This window comes from Amblyraja radiata, chromosome 2 (genome assembly GCF_010909765.2).
Source record: "Amblyraja radiata isolate CabotCenter1 chromosome 2, sAmbRad1.1.pri, whole genome shotgun sequence".
NCBI classification, from domain to species: domain Eukaryota; kingdom Metazoa; phylum Chordata; class Chondrichthyes; order Rajiformes; family Rajidae; genus Amblyraja; species Amblyraja radiata.
Genome location: NC_045957.1, coordinates 84389825 through 84410078, shown reverse-complemented (window position 1 = coordinate 84410078; position 20254 = coordinate 84389825). Strand labels below are relative to the sequence as shown.

Genomic DNA, 20254 nt, shown 5'->3' with positions numbered 1-20254 from the left:
GCAGGGAGTCTTGCTATAATCTGATAGTTGCATTCCTAAGAACCCTCACTTTATAACAAATCATATTGTAATACAATTGTGTCAATAAGAAAAAGGGAGGGGTAAATAAGGAGCTAGTAAACTTCAGACTTGCAGCAACAAAGTTACTTTTCTGACATTGTTGCATTGTTTAATAGAGTATCATTACACAAGTGTCAATAGAAGTGATTGCTTGTCAATTTCAAAGGCTTCTTATGATAAAACTGTTGTCAAGAGACAATAGTGTTTGATTACTGCTGGGTGTTATATATAAAGACCATTTTTCTACCAATGCGATTTTAACCCCATTAGCTTTCTTTCTGCTTCTCAATTTAAAAATAACTTAAGGCATTCTCTAATTCCGAATCGTGCCATTTTCGCTGCATAATAGAAATAGTATTAGAGGTGTTTGTGAGGGATAAGATATATATGCATTTGGATAGACAGAGGCTGATTAGCGATAGTCAGGTTTTGATTGTGCGAGATCGTGTCTTAATAATCAGATTTTTAAATGAAATAACCAAAATGGTTGACGAGGCCAAATCTTGTCTAAATGGACTTCACCAGGGTATTTGATAAGGTTCTGCATGGCACGCTGCTCTGAGATCCAGGGAGAGCTAGCTAATTGGATTGAGAACTGGCTTCAGGGAAGGAAGCAGAGGGTGATGGTGGAAGGTTGTTTCTTGGACTGGAGGCCGGTGACTAGTGGTGTGTGTCAGAGATCTGTGCCAGACTCATTGCTGCAGTTGGTTTATATCAGCAACTTGGATGTACAAGGCATGATTAGTAAGTTGACAGATGACACTAAAGTGGGTGGTATGGTAGACAGTGAAGATGGTTATCAAATATTACAGAGGATCTTGATCAGCTGGGCAATTCACCTGAAGAATGGTTAATACAGTTTAATGCAGATAAGTGCAAAGTTGCATTTTGAGAATTCAAACCTGGGCAGGACCATCACAGTGAATGGTAGGGCTCTGGAGAGTGTCGCAGAGCAAAATGATCTAGGAGTGCAGGTACATTGTTCCCTGACAGTGGTGTCACGGGTCGATAGAATGGTTAAGAAGGCTTTTGATATATTCTCCTTCACCAGTCCGGGTGTTGTATTGAAGTTGGGATATTATGTTACAGTTGTACAAAATGTTGGTAAGGCATTTGGAGTATTGTGTTTAGTTTTGGTCAACCTGCGAAAGGATGGCTGCCAGTAAGCGGGAAAGAGTGCAGAGATTTGAGGATGGTGCCACGGCTTAAGCTGCGCTATCGGGAGAGGTTGAGCAGGCAAGGACTTTATTCCTTGGAGTGCAGAGGCTGATGGGTTATCCTATAGAAGTGTATAAGATCATGAGGGAAATAGATAGGATGAAGGCATGGTCTTTTACCCATACTAGAGGCATCAAGAACCAGAAGACATTGGATTTAGGTGAGATGGGAAAGATTTAATATGAACCTGATGAGCAGCTTTTTCATACACAGGGTGGTAGGAAAATGGAACGAGCTGCCAGAGGAGTTTGTTGAGGCAGGTGCTGTGACAACATTTAAAAGGCATTACAACAGGTACAAATGGTTGGAGAGATATGGCCAAACGTGGGCAGGTGGGGCTAGCGCAGATGGGCATCTTGGTCGGAATTGAAAAGTTGGGTTGAATGGACAGTTTCCATGCTGTATGACTATGCAACTAGGAAATGGGCCCTTTGGCTCACCAAATCCATGCCGACCATCAACCACCTGGTCACACTTGTTCTATGTTATCCCACTTTCTTGTTCACTCCCTACACATCAGGTGCAATTGAAAAGAGATCAGTTAACCCACAAACCCACCCATCTTTGGGGTATGGGAGGAAAACTGTGCACCAGTTTTGTAGGAAACCCACAGGGTCAGGGAGAATGTGTAAACTCCGCACAGAGAACCTGAGGTCTGCATCTATCCTGGGTATCTGGTGCTATACTGTAGCAGCTCAACCAGTCTTTGTCTTTACTTTCTTTACTTAAGAAGATAGTTGGGGTGGAAGATTGCAACCTTCACGTGGTCCGCCCTGTTTCGACGAATGCCCCAACCTGGCGTGCACAATCAAATATGATCAAATAGAACGTTATCCTACAACTTTAGGCTGTGCACGCCATACGCAAGAAGAAGAAAGTTGTCTTTACTTTCTGCTCTGTACAAACCTCTTTTCCTGTGGAGTTTTGTTCCTTGAGAGAATATATTCTGCGTAATTTATTTAAGGGTGTTCAGTCTCTGCCTGTTGTAATACCTTTCATTATATTTTCCCAAGCAATTATAGCCAACTCTCTCCTCATGTCTTTATAGTTACCATAGTTTTATTTTAAGACCCCTAATTTCAGATTGAACTACATGTCCAAACTTAATGTAATATTCATTATAATCACTCTTCCCAAAGGTTCTTTTACAGTAAAATTAATAATTAACCCTTTCACATTGCCGAAACAAGAAATGGAAATGAGTTTTCTCTAATTGGTTCCTTGTTCCAGAAATGATCCTTCACATGAATTCATCCTTCACGTTATTAGTACTAATTTGAATTGTCCAAACTAAGTGTAGCTTGAAGTCCCCTGCGTTGACTGTATTACATGTGTTTTTCTAACTTTTTGATAAATGCAATGCTGAATATTATCCCTAGAATCTAATTGCTATAAATAACTTCATAATTGTTCTGTTATACTTCTTAGCTGGACCGAAACTGACTAAATTGTGATCTGGCACACTGATACAGTTTCTCAGCACAATGCTGAGGACATCCCTTATTAATAGTGTGACCTCTTAACTTTTTTGGCTGTCTTTTCCAAATGTAAATTCCTTGAATATTCGTCTCAAAGATTTTATCACGTTACAGGCATGCTTCCATTAAAGGCAATTAGATCATGCCCACTTAGTGTAATTTAAATTGTCTTATCTTTCAATTTCATCAGAATAGGATGCTGCCAAATGTGGCAGAGGAGATGGTGGTGAATTTGGATGGGATCAAACAAAATAGAACTGACATATGGAACTGCAAGTTCTTGGTCCGCCAAGGATACTGAGAGAAGTCTGTGTGGAGATAATAAGCAGGAAAGAACTGCAGGTGCTGGTTTATACCGAAGATAGATACAAAATGCATGAGTAACTCGGTGGGTTCCAATCTGAAGAAGGTGTTCATACCCAAAACGTCACCTATTCTTTTTCTCCAGAGATGCTGCCTGACCTGCTACTTTACTCCAGTATTTTGTGTCTATTATGGAGATAATAAAGGCTTCCGATCATCCTTGTATAAGGGCATGTGTATTTGGAATTGCATATTACCAATACCCTCCACTCGTTTAGAGTCATAGTGATACAATGTGGAAACAGGCCCTTCAGCCCAACTTGTCCACACTGGACAACACGTCCCAGCTACACTAGTCCCACCTGCCTGTGTTTTGTCCATATCCCTCCAAACCTGTTCTATCCATGTACCTGTCTAACTGTTTCTTCTTCTTATCGAGTTCACACACAAGATTAGAAGTTGTTCAGCCAGAGCTGAACACACTTCTTGGCATCTGCATACGATGGTGTCTGTCTTGTCGCTTCTTGTGCATGGTGGTGGAAAGATTGATGGAAACAGGGCCGCGACGTGAACAATCTTTCCTTGACCCCAACTGTTCCTTAAACGTTGAGATAGTCCCAGCCTCAACTACCTCCTCTGGCAGCTTGTTCCATACACACACCACCCTTTGTGTGAAAATGTTACCCCTCAGATTCCGATTAATAAAAAAAAATAAAAAAATCCCTTCACACCTATGTCCTCTGATTCTAGAATATTCTGTGTATCTACCCGATCTATTTCTCTCATTATTTTATACACCTCTATATAGGTATGTTGCAAAACTTGCCTTCAGCGGCGCTGCAGTTCTGCCGCTGCCCGTGTGTGCGACTTTGGCGGGTTTAAAACACGATTTTCTCTAGGCTGTTGAAATCCATCTTGTTCAGCCTACTTAGTTGCTGACGAAAAATCGCTGCGAAATTCGTTCGCTGCAGCTATTTTAAAACTAAATTGGGTTATTTAATTGTTATAGTAGATTAAAAATCATCCTCTAAAGCCGCGAACCCCGACAACGGGACGGATCTCATGTAGGGGACAAGGCAAGGTAGGTTGTTTATTTTTACATTAAAAAGGGCTTCTTAAGATCCCTTTATACAACATTTTATGTTGCGAGTAGCTGACTTGGGGGCCCATTCAATCCCGCAGTATCTTTCATGCCATATGGGCTTCAAATCCACCGCAATGGCAGTGTTCCAAACCAGCGCGTTCCACAAAATCCCACTCGCAAGCTAATTTAAATGGCCATTAATTTACAGCAATTGAACACTAAATCCCTTCCATTAGGCATAAATTAATATCAATGAGATTTAAAAATCATGTTTTATTGTGAATTATTGTGTGAATGTTCTTTGGACACTTAGGTTATTAAAAAATGTTAATCTTTCCTTAAGAAATGGATAGATGTTTAGAACTAGTAATTGAATTTTGGAATTAGCTACAATTGGGTAACTAACTAATTATATGCTTTAATTTCAGGTCATCCAAGGAAGATTGTTTAATGTTTGTTTCAGAATGCTTCAATCTATAATAACTGAAAATTTCTTTCAGTTCTCTTAATTTTTAATAAAGTTATGGGCTTTAGACTGTTCTTGATCACAGCTTTTGTGTTAAGTCAATGGAAAATCAATAGGGAACAAGATGCTAATTTCCGAGTATGAAAATGGCCATAACTTTTTTTAATACTGAAGATATGAAAGTGAATTAGGTGTCAAATTAAACTTCTTTGTATGCTTTATCTGATGGGATAAATTGCAGGCTTGATTTCTAAAATCTCAAAATTTTGTAACATTGCTACTCTATAATCATCTTCATGCACTTCAAAGAATTGAGTCCCAGCCTAATCAACCTCTTCCTGTAGCTCAGACCCTCTAGTCCTGGCAACATCCTCATAAATCTTCTCTGTAGCCTTTCCAGCTTGACAACATCTTTCCTATAACATGGTGCCCAGAACTTAACACAAAAACTAAGGGATAAACTTGTCAATTGCAAGTCATCCAGCTTATTATCTGGAAAGCCTGGAGATAATTGTAACAGTGAATTGGCTTTTGGAAAACTGGAGAAAAAGTTAAATCAAACTTAGTAATCGTACCTTATGACGATAAGGTGGCAGCTAATGCAGTTTGTGTGCCAAACCTATAGATATGGGCTTTTGTATGCTGATCTTCATAGAGGACTTGAGTACAAATGCAGAGATGTTTTGCAAGTGTGCAGGGCCATGGTGAAATCACATCTTGAGTATTTTGTGCATGTTTGTTCTTTTAATTGGAGGATAAATGTTTTTCCATGAGTGGAGTTCATCAGACATATTCCTGGGATGTCCAGACTGAATCAAAAGAGTGTACATCAATAAGGCCAGTATTCAAGAGTTTAGAAGACTGTGAGAGTGCCATATTGAAACTTATACAATTTAAACAGACTGGTTAAATTAGATGCTGGAAGGATATTACGGATGGCCAGAGAATCCAGGACCAGGAGTTGCAATTTAAGGATAAAGACTCATGGACCCACTTAGGCGACTGCAGGAGACTAGGCAGTTGCCACATGTTCGTGGGTGGTTGCCGGGTAGTCGCCTTCATGGTCGTGAGGAGTTCCCGCATTTGGGGAACTAGTCCCGGCCTCGTTATGGTTGTGACGAATTTTTCAACATGTTGAAAAATTAGCGGCGACCAGAATGAAGCCGCCATGGAGAGTAGCGAGAATTCTCGTGCCGTAGGTGGGTCGCTAGGAGGACCTAGTGGGTTGCCAGGAGGTCGAAGGTTCTCTTAGGTTGTGGCCGGTGCTGACAGGTGAATTTCATTGGCTCATTGGGAAAAAAAACATCAGCAATAGTTTTCAGAACCAAGGATAACCGACCTGTAAGCTTCACATCTGTGTATTTCTGGCTTCTTAAAAGTTGTCTCACCCCCTTGTCGTCGTCCCCCCCGTTCCCCTTGTCCCCCCCCTGCCCCCCCTTGTCCACCCTTCTCCCCCCCCTCTTTTAAAGGACTTGTGTGACCCTTCCCGTCCACTGCGCTTTCACCGTCTTAATTACAGGGCCAACCTTCCTGTTCATCACATTGTGTGTCAGTATCACATTGGCTTTGCACCGTGTGAATTTCACTCAGACAGCGCTCCCCCCACTTGCCCTGTCCCTCGCCTGCATAACTGGCAGCTGAAGGAAGCGACATGTGTGTGTATGTGTGTTCCACTCTGACAGGTGCCGTTCCAGTTGCCTGAAAAATCGCTTAAGTGGGACAGGCCCATAAGCCATTTAAGACTGTGATAAGTGAGGCTGTGCAATTCCTTCACAGACAGCAGTTGAAGCCAAGTTATTAAATATTCAAGAAAGATATTTGGTATTGGTTTATTGCCATGCACCAAGATAAGTGAAAGGCTTTTGTTTATGTGCTATCCAATTGAAGCAAGGAATACACTCAAGCCATGCACAAATACAACAGGTTGGGCAAAGAGCAAAATATCAGAGACCAAAATATAGTTTTCAGCATCATTGCATTACAGTTCCAGTGAAAAAGTCCAATGTCCGCAATGACATGGGTTGGTAGATTGGGACTGCACCCAAGCTTGTGGGAGAAGCAGGGCCGTCTTAACAGCATTATAGGCCCCCGGGCAAAGCAGTGCACTGGGTCCCCTACACTTCCAGCTTCTTTATGCCGTCATGCACTTGCGATCTTCTTCTCCGTTTTCATGTTCTACAATAACATTCTACAATACATAGTTTAGCATGGGGCTCCTATGCTCGTGGGGCCCCGTGCAACTGCCCAGCGTGCCCATGCGTTAAGACGACCCTGGGGAGAAGAACTTTTCAGAAATCTGATGAGGGGGAAAAGCTGTTTGGTGGTATGACCCCTTTAAGCTTTTATATTTTCTGCTTCACAAGAACGAAGAGAAGGAATGATTGTGGTGGGAAAGATCTTTGATTATGTTGGCTGCTTTCTGAGGCAGCGTAAACTGTAGAAGGTCAGATTTGTCAGGATGGAATCGGGCAAATTGATTCAGTTCTAGTCTGTGGAAAAGACTGGGCTACATCCACAACTCAACATTTTCCTTTTCTCTTGGGCAGAGCTGTTCCCAAACCAAGCTGTGGTGCAACACAATAGAATGTTTTGTACGGTGTATCTGTAGAAGTTGCTGAGTCATTGGCAACATGCCAAATTTCCTTGGTTTCCAGAGGAAGTAGAGGCATTAGTGTGCTTTTTTTTTACACAATAACTTCAATGTGGTTGGGCCAAGTCAAATTGCTGGTAATATTTACATCTTAGAGCTCTCAACATTTACCACTTCACCACAATTGTGAAATTTCAAGGATGGTGGTAAAACCGATATAAAATTGGCTTGGGAAGAGAAAATTGTGGTGATGAACTATTGATTTTTGCATTGGAGGAAATGCATAGTGGTTTTTCAAAAGTTGGTATTAGGACTGCTGATATTTTGCTGCAGCATTTGTTGATGAAATGTAATTGGATTTACATTGTATAATACAGAAGATGGTGGTGATTAAAAATAAACAGAAATGTAATCAACCTGGATATATACTATTTGAGAATAATGACAGGCTTCAGGAGAACATGGACAGAAACTGGAAAAAAGGATGGGTGGATGACAGATGAAACTAATACATTTCAATAGCAAAAATGAAGAGAGCCAGTATTACTCTCCTACATAATCGTAACTCCTATGTCAAAGGAATAATGTAGCAGCAACATAGACCTATCGATAGTGAATACGATAGGTTAATTTGAACAGACTGATTTTATAAAAATGAAGTAGCAACTGGAACACTATAATTGAATAATTGATTTGATAATGATACAAATTAAATCAGCTGCTTCAGAAAATAAGTTTTAACATTTTTTTAAAAGTTTAAGGCTTTTTGAGGTGACTGCACTGGTGGTTTCTTTGATTCTAAAGCTGAGTAATGAAAACTTCCTATATTTCAGATGTGATACAGAAACCACAAGAAGGTCCTGGGGAGATGGGGAAGCCTGTAATAATCTCAAAGGAAAAACAAGAAAAAATGAAGGAGATGTTTAAAATCAATCAGTTCAATTTGATGGCAAGTGATATGATAGCTCTCAACAGGACTTTACCTGATGTCAGGTTAGATGGGTAAGTAAATCTTTCAAAAATTTTCTTTATATTTTGGTTCCAACCCCATGTAAAATAAAACTTCTACCCATAAATACTCACAAATTATAAAAGTGTGAACTTGTTCCTGTTGCCAAATATATAAAAGTAGTTTGATTAATTCTGCATCCTTCCATTTGAGCAGCGGCAAGGAGTTGCCCTCATCCAATAAGACAACAGTATATTTGATTCGTTTACTGGATATACACATCGCTTTGTTTTTCTTTCTTCTTCATTCGGGTGTGTGCGCCAGTATGTGCATGCGTGTGCCAGTGTGTGTGCGTGTGCCAGTGTGTGTGTGTCAGATCATTTCTGAGGCATCATGAATGTCATTCTAATTACAGTCTTTGCTCCTTTGCATTCTTAAAAATCCAATGGACTTCCACAACCGCCAACTCCTTCCCTTCTTCAAATCCTTAATTCAATGCAGCGTTTTCTTCCTCTCCTGATGAGGTTTGTGGGTCATTGGAGCCACTCTCCAAGTTAAATCCCTCTCCTTATTGCACACTAATCCTCAATGTTAATTTACCTTTGGGCTTCCAATTCTTGTACCTTATGCTCTGCAAATAACCTCCCTTTTCTTACTGATCATTACTTAACAGATTAAAGACAACTTTCTCCTCCATTTCCTCTGATAGACTTTCTCAGTTACCTCACTGTTCTCTTTATTCCCTCCTCCCTTCATTCTCTTGTTCAAATACTCTCTCCCTCTACCTCTTCCTGCCGCACCTACCTCCTTTTGCCTCATTTCATTTATCTTGCACTCTTTCATCCTGATTTGTCTGCCCCTGACTTTCCCTGTACATTACTAGAGCAATTGCTACAGTATCTAAGTTTATTTCTATGCGCACACTTTTTAACTCAATAAATGTTCTTATTGCTAAGAATTTAAAGCTTGTTACTTTTAAGTTTCAAACTCTGAGGAAAATATGAGTCGGACAGAAGAGAGTCACATAGTTTTTGTTTTTCATATGCTTGAAATCAGATATTTAATTGGATTCTTGGGACATTAAGGCATTGGCTATTGGTAAATGACTTCATAAGCTGCAGTGCAAAATTGATAATGTGTGCCAAGACATTTGTGCAAAGTCCATATATGTTACACCAGCTTTTTCCTAAAATTACTTACCAGAAATTAGTCTCAGAAAAGAGGAAGACTTATTACCAGTTGCTTAAAATATTCAGTCAACCCATGATTCAGAAATGATATAACAGGATGCAGATGTATTTGGATATAATGAATGGGTTTGGGAAATGTCAAAGAAGACTTTGTAAGTTTCTGCAGGGCTCTTGGTAGATAGTGCAAACTGCAGCCATGGTCTGCCAGAGTGAACAATAAATTAACTGAATTTAAATTACCCAGTTGCTCTCTGGAGATTCAAATTTGTCTCTGAGTGTAAGTGTAGGCCTCTGGATTACTAATCCACTAATTTGCCACAACATTACTGTTTCTTGAAAAAAAAAAAACCAAGGGGATCCTTGTTCTTGCTCAGCTGTGAAAGGTCTGGATTGTGCGGGTTGGCAAAACTTAACCTAAGCTCTGGAGAGTGGATTATTAATGAGGAAATGCTGTTTGGTAGCACATTTTCTGACAACTTCCATAACTGTTTATGATTGCAAGTACAAATACAAATCGTTGGATCTGTCCTGTTTCCATGGATGGGACACAGCTTGACAAATTTCCACATTGATGCTAGCATTTTAACTGAACAGGAAAGCCTTGGCATAAGGTACAGCTAGTCCTGCAAAGTCTTCCAGCACTGCAGCTTGACTGCTGCTTGCTCAAATAGATTTTACTGTGCACGGTGCTATTGCCCTTTTCTTGATTTTGCATTCAGACTGGATGGACTGCTTCAATGGCATTGATATTGGGAGGATGATGAAATGGATTATCCATGCAGCACCTTCAGTTGAAGATTACAAATGTTTCATCCTTGTCTTTGGCCATTATTGAGAATTGAATGTTCTTGATGTTGCCTGCTCTACACATTAACAGTTTGACCAGAGGATATGCAAGGAATAGATGCATATGGATCACATGCAGGCAGAATGGAGTGTTGTAATTTGGCATCATGTTTGGCACAGATATTGTGGGCTGAAAGTCGTGCTCCTGAGCTGTACTGTTGTATGTTTTGCATTGTACAATCATATGAATGAATGAATGAATATGTTTATTGGCCAAGAATGTACACGTACAAGGAATTTGCGTTGGTGCTCCGCACGCCAGTAACACACGACATACAGTAAACCATTAAGAATAAAACATAAAATGTTAAAACATTAAGACATTACAGTTTAAATATGTGAATGAAATAAAATACCACAGCAAAAGGAGACTACAGACTTTTGGTTATTGAGTAGAGCTACTGCTCGAGGAAAGAAGCTGTTTTTAGGTCTGGCTGTGGCAGCTTTGACTGTCCGGAGTTGCCTTCCAGAGGGAAGTGCTTCAAAGAGTTTGTGGCCCAGGTGAGAGGGATCAGAGATGATCTTACCCGCTCGCTTCCTGCCCTTGCAGTGTACAGTTTGGCAATGGGGGGGTGGGAAGGTTGCAGCCAACAACCTTCTCAGCTGATCACACGATTCGCTGCAGCCTCCGGATGTCGTGTTTGGTGGTTGAGCCAAACCAGACCATGATAGAGAAGGTGAGGACAGATTGTACTATGGTAGTATAGAATTGGACCATCATCGCCTGTGGCAGATTGTGTTTCATCAGCTGCCGCAGGAAGTACATCCTCTGTTGGGCCTTTTTGACTATGGAGTCGATAGAACTAAGGAATTGTAAGGGTAAAAAGACCCTAATGGGACTAATCTCCAGGCCCCCAAACAGTAGCCTGGACATAGGGCGCAAGTTGAATCAGGAGTTAAAATTGGCATGTAGTAAAAGTAATGTTGTGGTTGTTATGGGAGATTTCAACATGCAGGTAGACTGGGAAAATCAGGTTGGTGCTGGACCCCAAGAAAGGGACTTTGTAGAGTGCCTCCGTGATGGATTCTTTAAACAGCTTGTATTGGAGCCTACCAGGAAGAAGGCAATTCTGGATTTAGTGTTATGTAATGAACCAGATTTGATAAAGGACCTCGAGGTTAATGAGTCATTAGGAGGCAGTGACCATAACATGGTCAGGTTTAATCTGCAATTGGAGAGGGAGAAGAGTAGATCGGAGGTGTCAGTGTTGCAGTTGAATAAAGGGGACTATGGGGCCATGAGGGAGGAGCTGGCCAAAGTTGACTGGAAAGATACACTAGCAGGGATGACAGTGGAACAAAAATGGCAGGTGTTTCTAGGAATAATACAGAAGGTGCAGGATCAGTTCATTCCTAGGAGGAAGAAAGATTCCAAGGGGAGAAAGGGACGACCATGGCAGACAAGGGACGTCAGGGACAGTATAAAAATTAAAGCAAAGAAGTACAACGTAGCAAAGATTAGCGGGAAGCAAGAGGATTGGGTAATGTTTAAAGAACAACAGAAGATAACCAAAAAGACAATGCGGGAAGAAAAGATGAGGTACGAAGGTAAGCTAGCTAAGAATATAAAGCAGGATAGTAAAAACTTCTTTAGGTATGTGAAGAAGAAAAAATTAGTTAAGACCAAAGTTGGACCCTTGAAGACCGAAAAAGGTGAATTTATTATGGGAACAAGGAAATGGCAGGTACTTTGGATCTGTCTTCACCAAGGAGGACACAAACAATCTTCCTGATATAGTAGTGGCCAGACGATCTGGGGTGACAGAGGAACTGAAGGAAATCCACATTAGGCAGGAAATGGTGTTGGATAGACTGATGGGACTGAAGGCTGATAAATCCCCAGGGCCTGATGGTCTGCATCCCAGGGTACTTAAGGAAGTGGCTCTAGGAATCGTGGATGCATTGGTGATTTAAAAAAAAAAAAAAAAATTTAATTTATTAGAAGCAAATGTACAAGAGTAGAACAAATGGCATATAAAATTATACAGTTATTGTACGGCAATTTTGACTTTTTAACTTAGAATTAGAAGAAAAGAAAAGAGAAAGAACAAGAGAAAAAGTGAGATGTGCAAAGATAGGACCTGTAGACTACCAAAGTAGTGTAGCCAAAGAGTGGGTAAAAGAAAGAAAGAAGAGAGAAATAGAAATAAAAAGAACAAAATGAAAAAGAGAGATAAAAGTGGTGGTATACCTGCCTCTCGTCCCTCCCCACCCACCTCACCCAACCCATAGTTGGATTTAAATCCAAAGTTGTGTTGCGCCATACTATCCTGGTAAGAAATCAGTAAAGGGTGTCTATGTCTTGGAAAAATTATCTGGTTTTTCTGCCAAGATAAGTCTAATATTTTCAAGATGTAGTGTGTCGGACATGTTTGTAATCCACATTTGAGACTGATGTATGTTTCCAAAATTTAAGTATTAATTTTTTTGCCATTATCAGGCCATAATTAAGGAAACGTCTTTGAAATAGTGATAGCTCAGAACAGGCTTCTGAAGTACCTAGAGTGATCAGTTCCGTGTCGGGCTCTAATTTTATTTTTAGTGTTTTAGAAAAAAAATCAAAAATTCCTCTCCAGAAATTATGTAACTTTATACAAGAGGCAAAGGAATGGGTTATAGTTGCTTCCTGAAGGAGACATTTCGCACAAATAGGAGAATCATTTGGGAAGATCTTATTCAGTTTAGACTTTGAATAATAGAGTCTGTGCAGTATTTTAAATTGTATTAGCGAATGCCTAACGTTAAGAGAACAGTTGTGTATGGGCTTTCCTCCCATTTGTCTTTTAAAATTGTTAGACCAAGTTCATCTTCCCAAGCTCTTCTAATTACTTCTGTCGATGGGGTTTGTATATTTAAAAGGGTATTATATAGGTATGATATTAACTTGTTTGAGTCCGAGTTTCTATTCATACATTCGTCTAGTGTGTCTAGAAACATATATTGATAGTCTTGGATATATGATTTCAGATAGTCTCGTATTTGAAGGTATCTAAAGTATTGGCTACCTTTCAGATGATATTTTGACTGTAATTCTTGAAATGAGAGAAGAGTTCCCATCTCATAAAGATCACCCAGTTTTTTAATTCCTAATCTTTCCCAGTGTGTGAACGTCTTGTCTAAAATAGACGGCTTGACCGAAGGGTTGTTGACAATTGGGGAGAGAAGACAATTGGGGAGAGAAGAGATGAGTTTCTCAGTTTAAGGGTTGACTTCACTTGTTTCCAGATTCGTAGGGTACTGTGGATAATCGGATTTTTCTCGTATAGTATTTTCTTCAAATTTTTTGGAGAGAGAAGAATCGCGACTATATTAAAAGGCGAACAATCTTCTCTCTCCATTATTAACCATTTTACCTGTTGGCATGTGTTGTCCATCCAATAGATTACGTTTTTAATATTCGTTGCCCAGTAATAGTACAAAAAGTTGCGTCTAATGAAATAATTGATAAGTCTTCCTTTATCGTTCTGTGTGAGTGCATTTTATTAAACAGGCATCTCAAATTGTTAAACGAATGTCTCTTGGGTATAAATACAGTTTGATCAGAATGTATTAATTTATTAACGTATTTACTTAGTCTTCTTGCCAGGGTTTTAGCTAATATTTTCTGATCTGTATTTAACAGGGCAATTGCTCTGTATGATCCCGGCTCTTCCAGATCTTTTTTGGGTATCAATGTAATAATTGATTCGGCTAAAGTTTGTGGTAGCGTCTGTTCTTTAAATGCGTGTATATAAAGGTTTTGTAAATGCGGGGAGATTAAGTCTTAAATTTTTTAATAAAATTCATTACTAAACCCATCTGGGCCTGGGGTTTTGCCATTCTTCAATGAATTAATAGTCTCTTCGATTTCTTTAATTGTAATCTGTGCTCCTAACTCATCACGTTCCACCACGTTAAGTGACGGAAAATTTCAGTTATCAAGGAAGTTTGTAATTTTTATCGTTTCTGTTGATGTTTTGGATGTATATAAATTTTGATAGAATTGGACAAATCTTTCGTTAATATCTTTTGGAAGTGTGAACAGTTCACCTTTTTCTGATCTGATTTTTTGAATAGTATGATCCTTTTCCACTTTTCTCAACTGACGTGCTAGAAGTTTATGCGGTTTGTCGCTGAATTCAAAGTTTTCCTGTTTAGTAATTTGAAATAGCCTGATAACTCTTGCAGAGAGAATTCGGTTTAGCTTGAATTTTAATACTTCTATCTTATTATGTTTATCCATAGACGGATCTGTCGCATTTCATGAATCCAGCTGTGTGATCTGTTCTTCTAATTGCAGTTGTTCATCCTTTTTTATGCTTGATATGAAATGATAGAGCCTTTGATAAAGGTCTTAAAAGATTCCCATAATAACGAAGCCGAAATGCCTGGAGTATCATTTGTCTCAAAAAAGAATTCCATCTGTTGTTTTATATATTCACAGCAAACTGGGTTAGTTAGTAATTGGGGATTAAACCCCCAGACCGCTTTTTAATTGTACATTCCTTCTAGTTATAGGGAGAAGGTTAGCGGGGAATGATCGGAAATAATACTATTATGATATTTGGGATGTTCATCCCAGTTTGGCAAAAGAATAAATCGGGGATAGTATCAAAACAAAAGATGAAGCATACAAATTAGTCAGAAAAAGCAGCCTACCAGAGGACTGGGAGAAATTCAGTCCAGCAGAGGAGGACCAAAGGGCTTAATTAGGAAAGGGAAAATAGATTATGAAAGAAAACTGGCAGGGAACATAAAAACTGACTGCAAATGTTTTTATAGATATGTGAAGAGAAAAAGATTAGTTAAAACAAATGTAGGTCCCTTGCAGTCAGAAACAGGTGAATTGATCATGGGGAACAAGGACATGGCAGACCAATTGAATAACTATGTTGGTTCTGTCTTCACTAAGGAAGACTTAAATAATCTGCCGAAAATAGCAGGGGACCGGGGGTCAAATGAGATGGAGGAACTGAGTGAAATCCAGGTTAGCCGGGAAGTGGTGTTGGGTAAATTGAATGGATTAAAGGCCGATAAATCCCCAGGGCCAGATAGGCTGCATCCCAGAGTACTTAAGGAAGTAGCCCCAGAAATAGTTGATGCATTAGTGATAATTTTTCAAAACTCTTTAGATTCTGGAGTAGTTCCTGAGGATTGGAGGGTAGCTAATGTAACCCCACTTTTTAAAAAGGGAGGGAGAGAGGAAACGGGGAATTACAGTTAGTCTAACATCGGTAGTGGGGAAACTGCTAGAGTCAGTTAATAAAGATGGGATAGCAACACATTTGGAAAGTGGTGAAATCATTGGACAAAGTCAGCATGGATTTATGAAAGGTAAATCATGTCTGACGAATCTTATAGAATTTTTAGAGGATGTAACTAGTAGAGTGGATAAGGGAGAACCAGTTGATGTGTTATATCTGGACTTTCAGAAGGCTTTCGACAAGGTCCCACATAAGAGATTAGTTTCCAAACTTAAAGCACACGGTATTGGGGGTTCAGTATTGATGTGGATAGAGAACTGGTTGGCAGACAGGAAGCAAAGAGTAAGAGTAAACGGGTCCTTTTCAGAATGTCGGGCAGTGACTAGTGGGATACCGCAAGGCTCAGTACTGGGACCCCAGCTATTTACAATATATATTAATGATTTGGACGAGGGAATTGAATGCAACATCTCCACGTTTGCGGATGACACGAAGCTGGGGGGCAGTGTTAGCTGTGAGGAGGATGCTAAGAGGCTGCAAGGTGACTTGGATCGGCTGGGTGAGTGGGCAAATGCATGGCAGATGCAGTATAATGTGGATAAATGTGAGGTTATCCACTTTGGTGGCAAAAACAGGAAAGTAGACTATTATCTGAATGGTGGCCGATTAGGAAAAGGGGAGATGCAACGAGACCTGGATGTCATGGTACACCAGTCATTGAAAGTTGGCATGCAGGTGCAGCAGGCTGTGAAGAAAGCGAATGGTATGTTAGCATTCATAGCAAAAAGATTTGAGTATAGGAGCAGGGAGGTTCTACTACAGTTGTACAGGGTCTTGGTGAGACCACACCTGGAGTATTGCGTACAGTTTTGGTCTCCTAATCTGAGGAAGGACATTCTTGCCATATAGGGAGTACAGAGAAGGTTCACCAGACTGATTCCTGTGATGTCAGGACTTTCATATGAAGAAAGACTGGATTGACTCGGCTTGTACTCGCTAGAATTTAGAAGATTGAGGGGGGATCTTATAGAAACAGACAAAATTCTTAAGGGGTTGGACAGGCTAGATGCAGGAAGATTGTTCCCGATGTTGGGGAAGTCCAGAACAAGGGGTCACAGTTTAAGGATAAAGGGGAAATCTTTTAGGACTGAGATGAGAAAGGGGCTTGCTGTCTCTCTCTTCAGGGGAATACGACTTTTTTATCGTATCCCCCTTCTCTGCCTCCGTCTGCGCTGAGGCCTGATGGCGGAGCTGGCGGCCTCGAGACTCCGGAGGCAGAGCCAGTCAGGACTTGCCCTGGGCTCGCTACCGTGAGGGCGGCCCGGCTCGGGGCTGGAATGGCGCTCCCGTCGGAGTGGCCCAGCCCGAGGGTGGAACGGCGCTCCCGTCGGAGTGGCCCAGCCCGAGGGTGGCGCAGCGCTCCCGTTGGAGTGCCCCAGCCCGAGGGTGGAACGGCGTTCCCGTCGGAGTGGCCCAGCCCGAGGGTGGAACGGTGCTCCCGTCGGAGTGGCCCAGCCCGAGGGAGGAACGGCACTCACGTGAGGGCGATCTGGCTCGGGGCTGGAACGGTGCTCCGGTGGCTGGGACGACGTTCTGGCGGCTATGACCTGAGTCCGGGGTTGAGCCGCGGGCCAGCGGCTGCGTCCGTTGGACTGGAGGGCGGCAGCTTTGACCACCCCGGGCCGCGGTGTTTGAGCCGGCCCGTTGCGGGGTTCGGTGAGCCGCGGGACTGTTTGTACCATCGCCCGGTGGGGAATCGCCTCAGCGCAGAGGGAGAAGAGGAGGGAAGAGACTGCAGCCCTAAGATTTTTGCCTTCACCACAGTGAGGAGGTGCTTGGAGGACTCACTGTGGTGGATGTTAATTTGTGTTTATTGTTGTTATTATTGTATGATTGTATGTATGACTGCAGGCACGAAATTTCGTTCAGACCGTAAGGTCTGAATGACAATAAAGGCATTCAATTCAATTCAATTCAATCAATATTGAATGGCGGTGCAGGCTCGAAGAGCCAAATGGCCTACTCCTACCCCTATTCTCTATGTTTTTATGTTTCTAGTTGTAAAAGGTATTAATTTTGTGTCCACCAGAAAATAGTCAATACGTGTATAAGTTTTATGTGCGGATGAATAAAAGGAATATTCTCTTCCGGATGGATTTGCAATCCTCTATACGTCTGCTATATTTGTATTTTCTATATATGTATTTAGGAGTTTGCTGGATTTTGTTTTTGTGTTGTATCTCTTTTGTTGTGAGGATTTATCCAAATATTGATCGAAAACACAGTTGAAATCTCCCCCTATTATCAGGTTTTGCTGGGTGGACTCTGAGATTATGTTAAATATTTTATTAAAACATTGTGGATTATCAAAGTTGGGAGCATAGATATTCACCATAGTAAGTGGGGTAGAATATATTTCCCCCGATAATATGACGTACCTACCCTCTTTATCTGCTATGGTGGTTTTATGTTTAAATGGTATACCCTTAAGAATTATAATTGCAGTACCTCTGGTTTTGGAGAGAAAGGAGGAGGGATATATTTGACCAATCCAGTTAGCCTTCAGCCTGTTATGAGCTCGATCTTTGAGGTGCGTCCTTTGGTGATAATTTTCCAATGTTCTATAGACTCAGGATCCGTTCCTGTGGATTGGAGGGTAGCTAATGTTATCCCACTTTTTAAGAAAGGTGGGAGAGCGAAAACGGGGAATTATAGACCAGTTAGCCTGATATCGGTGGTGGGAAAGATGCTGGGGTCAATTATAAAAGATGAGATAGCCGCACATTTGGATAGAAGTAACAGGATCGGTCCGAGTCAGCATGGATTTACAAAGGGGAAATCATGCTTGACTAATCTTCTGGAATTTTTTGAAGATGTAACTCGGAAAATGGACAAGGGAGAGCCAGTGGATGTAGTGTACCCGGACTTTCAGAAAGCATTTGATAAGGTCCCACATAGGAGATTAGTGGGCAAAATTAGGGCACATGGTATTGGGAGTAGAGTGCTGACATGAATAGAGAAGTGGTTGGCAGACAGGAAACAAAGAGTAGGGATTAACGGGTGCCTTTCAGAATGGCAGGCAGTGACTAGTGGGGTACCGCAAGGCTTGGTGTTGGGACCGCAGCTATTTACAATATACATCTATGATTTGGATGAAGGGTTTCAAAGTAACATTAGCAAATTTGCAGATGACACAAAGCTGGATGACAGTGTGAATTGTGAGGAGGATGCTATGAGAATGCAGGGTGACAATGGACTGGTTGGGGGAGTGGGCAGATGCATGGCAGATGAAGTTCAATGCGGATAAATGTGAGGTTATCCACTTTGATAGCAAAAACAGGAAAGCAGATTACTATCTAAATGGCGTCAGTTTGTGAAAAGGAGATCTGGGGAACATTGTACATCAGTCTATGAAAGTAAGCATGCAGGTACAGCAGGCAGTGAAGAAAGCGAATGGCATGTTGGCCTTTATAACAAGAGGAGTCGAATATAGGAGCAAAGAGGTCCTTCTGCAGTTGTACAGAGCCCTAGTGAGACCACGCCTGGAGTATTGTGTGCAGTTTTGGTCCCCTAATTTGAGGAAGGACATTCTTGCTATTGAGGAAGTGCAGCGTAGGTTTACAAGGTTAATTCCCGGGATGGCGGGACTGTCATATGCTGAGAGAACGGAGCAGCTGGGCTTGTACACTCTGGAGTTTAGAAGGATGAGAGGGAAATTCTCTCTCCTGAAGGCCATGCCCTTTCCGGAGGGAATATAAAACCCGGAAGTGTTCAGTGCCTCAGTCAGTCTCTGTAAGATGGGGGAATGAGAGGGTCACGTCTCTCAGTCTGAGCTGTGAATAACACTGAACACATGTCAACTGAACTGTGAGTGGTTTTACTGACCTGTCAGTGCCCTTAATGCCGTTTGAAAATACAGTTTGGAAATGCTAAAGCCTTTGGTTTGGAAATGCTAAAGCTGTGTTGCCTTTGGTTTGGAAATGCCAAAGTTGCCTTGCCTAGCTAAAGTCGCCTTGCCTAATTAAAGTTGCCTTGCCTAGACCAGAGCATCTGGGGTAAAGCCATGTGGTCACAGGGGAAACATGCTAACTGCACACAGACAGCATCCGAGGTTGGGATCAAACCCAGGTGTCTCGTGCTGTGTGGCAGTAGCAGCTCTACCAAGTATGCCACTGTGCCGCCCTGTGAATTAGCCAATATATAGTTATCAACCACATTATGGTTGATAGCTATATATTAACATGTTTACATTGCCCTTGGGGGAGTTGGCTGTACAAATATTGTCTGCTGCATTTTATCCATAAGAATGACTATATATGAAAATATATCGCTGCAAGCTAAGGATGGGAAAAGTTCTCCATTATGATTTTTAAGTACATCAGTTATTAATTTAAAAGTGACTCCACCTAATCAGTCAGAAAATTCTACTGCTCATAAAAAGCATGCTGGAAGAACATTGATGGTATTATTTGGCCATTTCCAAAAAAAAAAAAGATTTGAATTTGTTTTGTACAAGTCGGCCCGTCACCCAAGGCAATATTCCAACCCTGACCCGTAGCCCCCAACTGCGCTGGCGCGGCTGACGGGTTACCATTGTGAAGCCAGAGATTCCCGTTGTGATGTGAGTGACGGCAACCCTCTCACAAATGCGCAGGCGCGGCTGGCAAGTGAGAGCGTGACTGTGACAGTTTTAAAGTTCAAAATGGCAATAACCTGTAAAATTAAATATCAATGTGAACCCATCTCACTCTCCCTCTTCAGTCCCCTATTTCCCTCCTCCGTTATCCCCCTTCTCCCCACCCTCCACCAACCCTCCTCTGCTCTCTCCCCTTCCCTCCTCCCTCTTCCCCCTTGCCTCCCCCATTATCTTGCCATCCCTCTTCCTAC

General features: G+C 41.4%; 1 protein-coding gene across 1 annotated transcript in view; it reads left to right on the top strand.

Moving 5' to 3' along the window:
• Positions 1-20254, top strand: part of galnt1 (polypeptide N-acetylgalactosaminyltransferase 1) — an 81267-nt gene that overhangs the window by 19540 nt on the left and 41473 nt on the right. The window contains exon 3 of the mRNA XM_033049545.1: positions 8033-8201. Coding sequence (XP_032905436.1) covers positions 8033-8201 — 169 coding nt within the window. The remainder of the gene's footprint in view (positions 1-8032; positions 8202-20254) is intronic.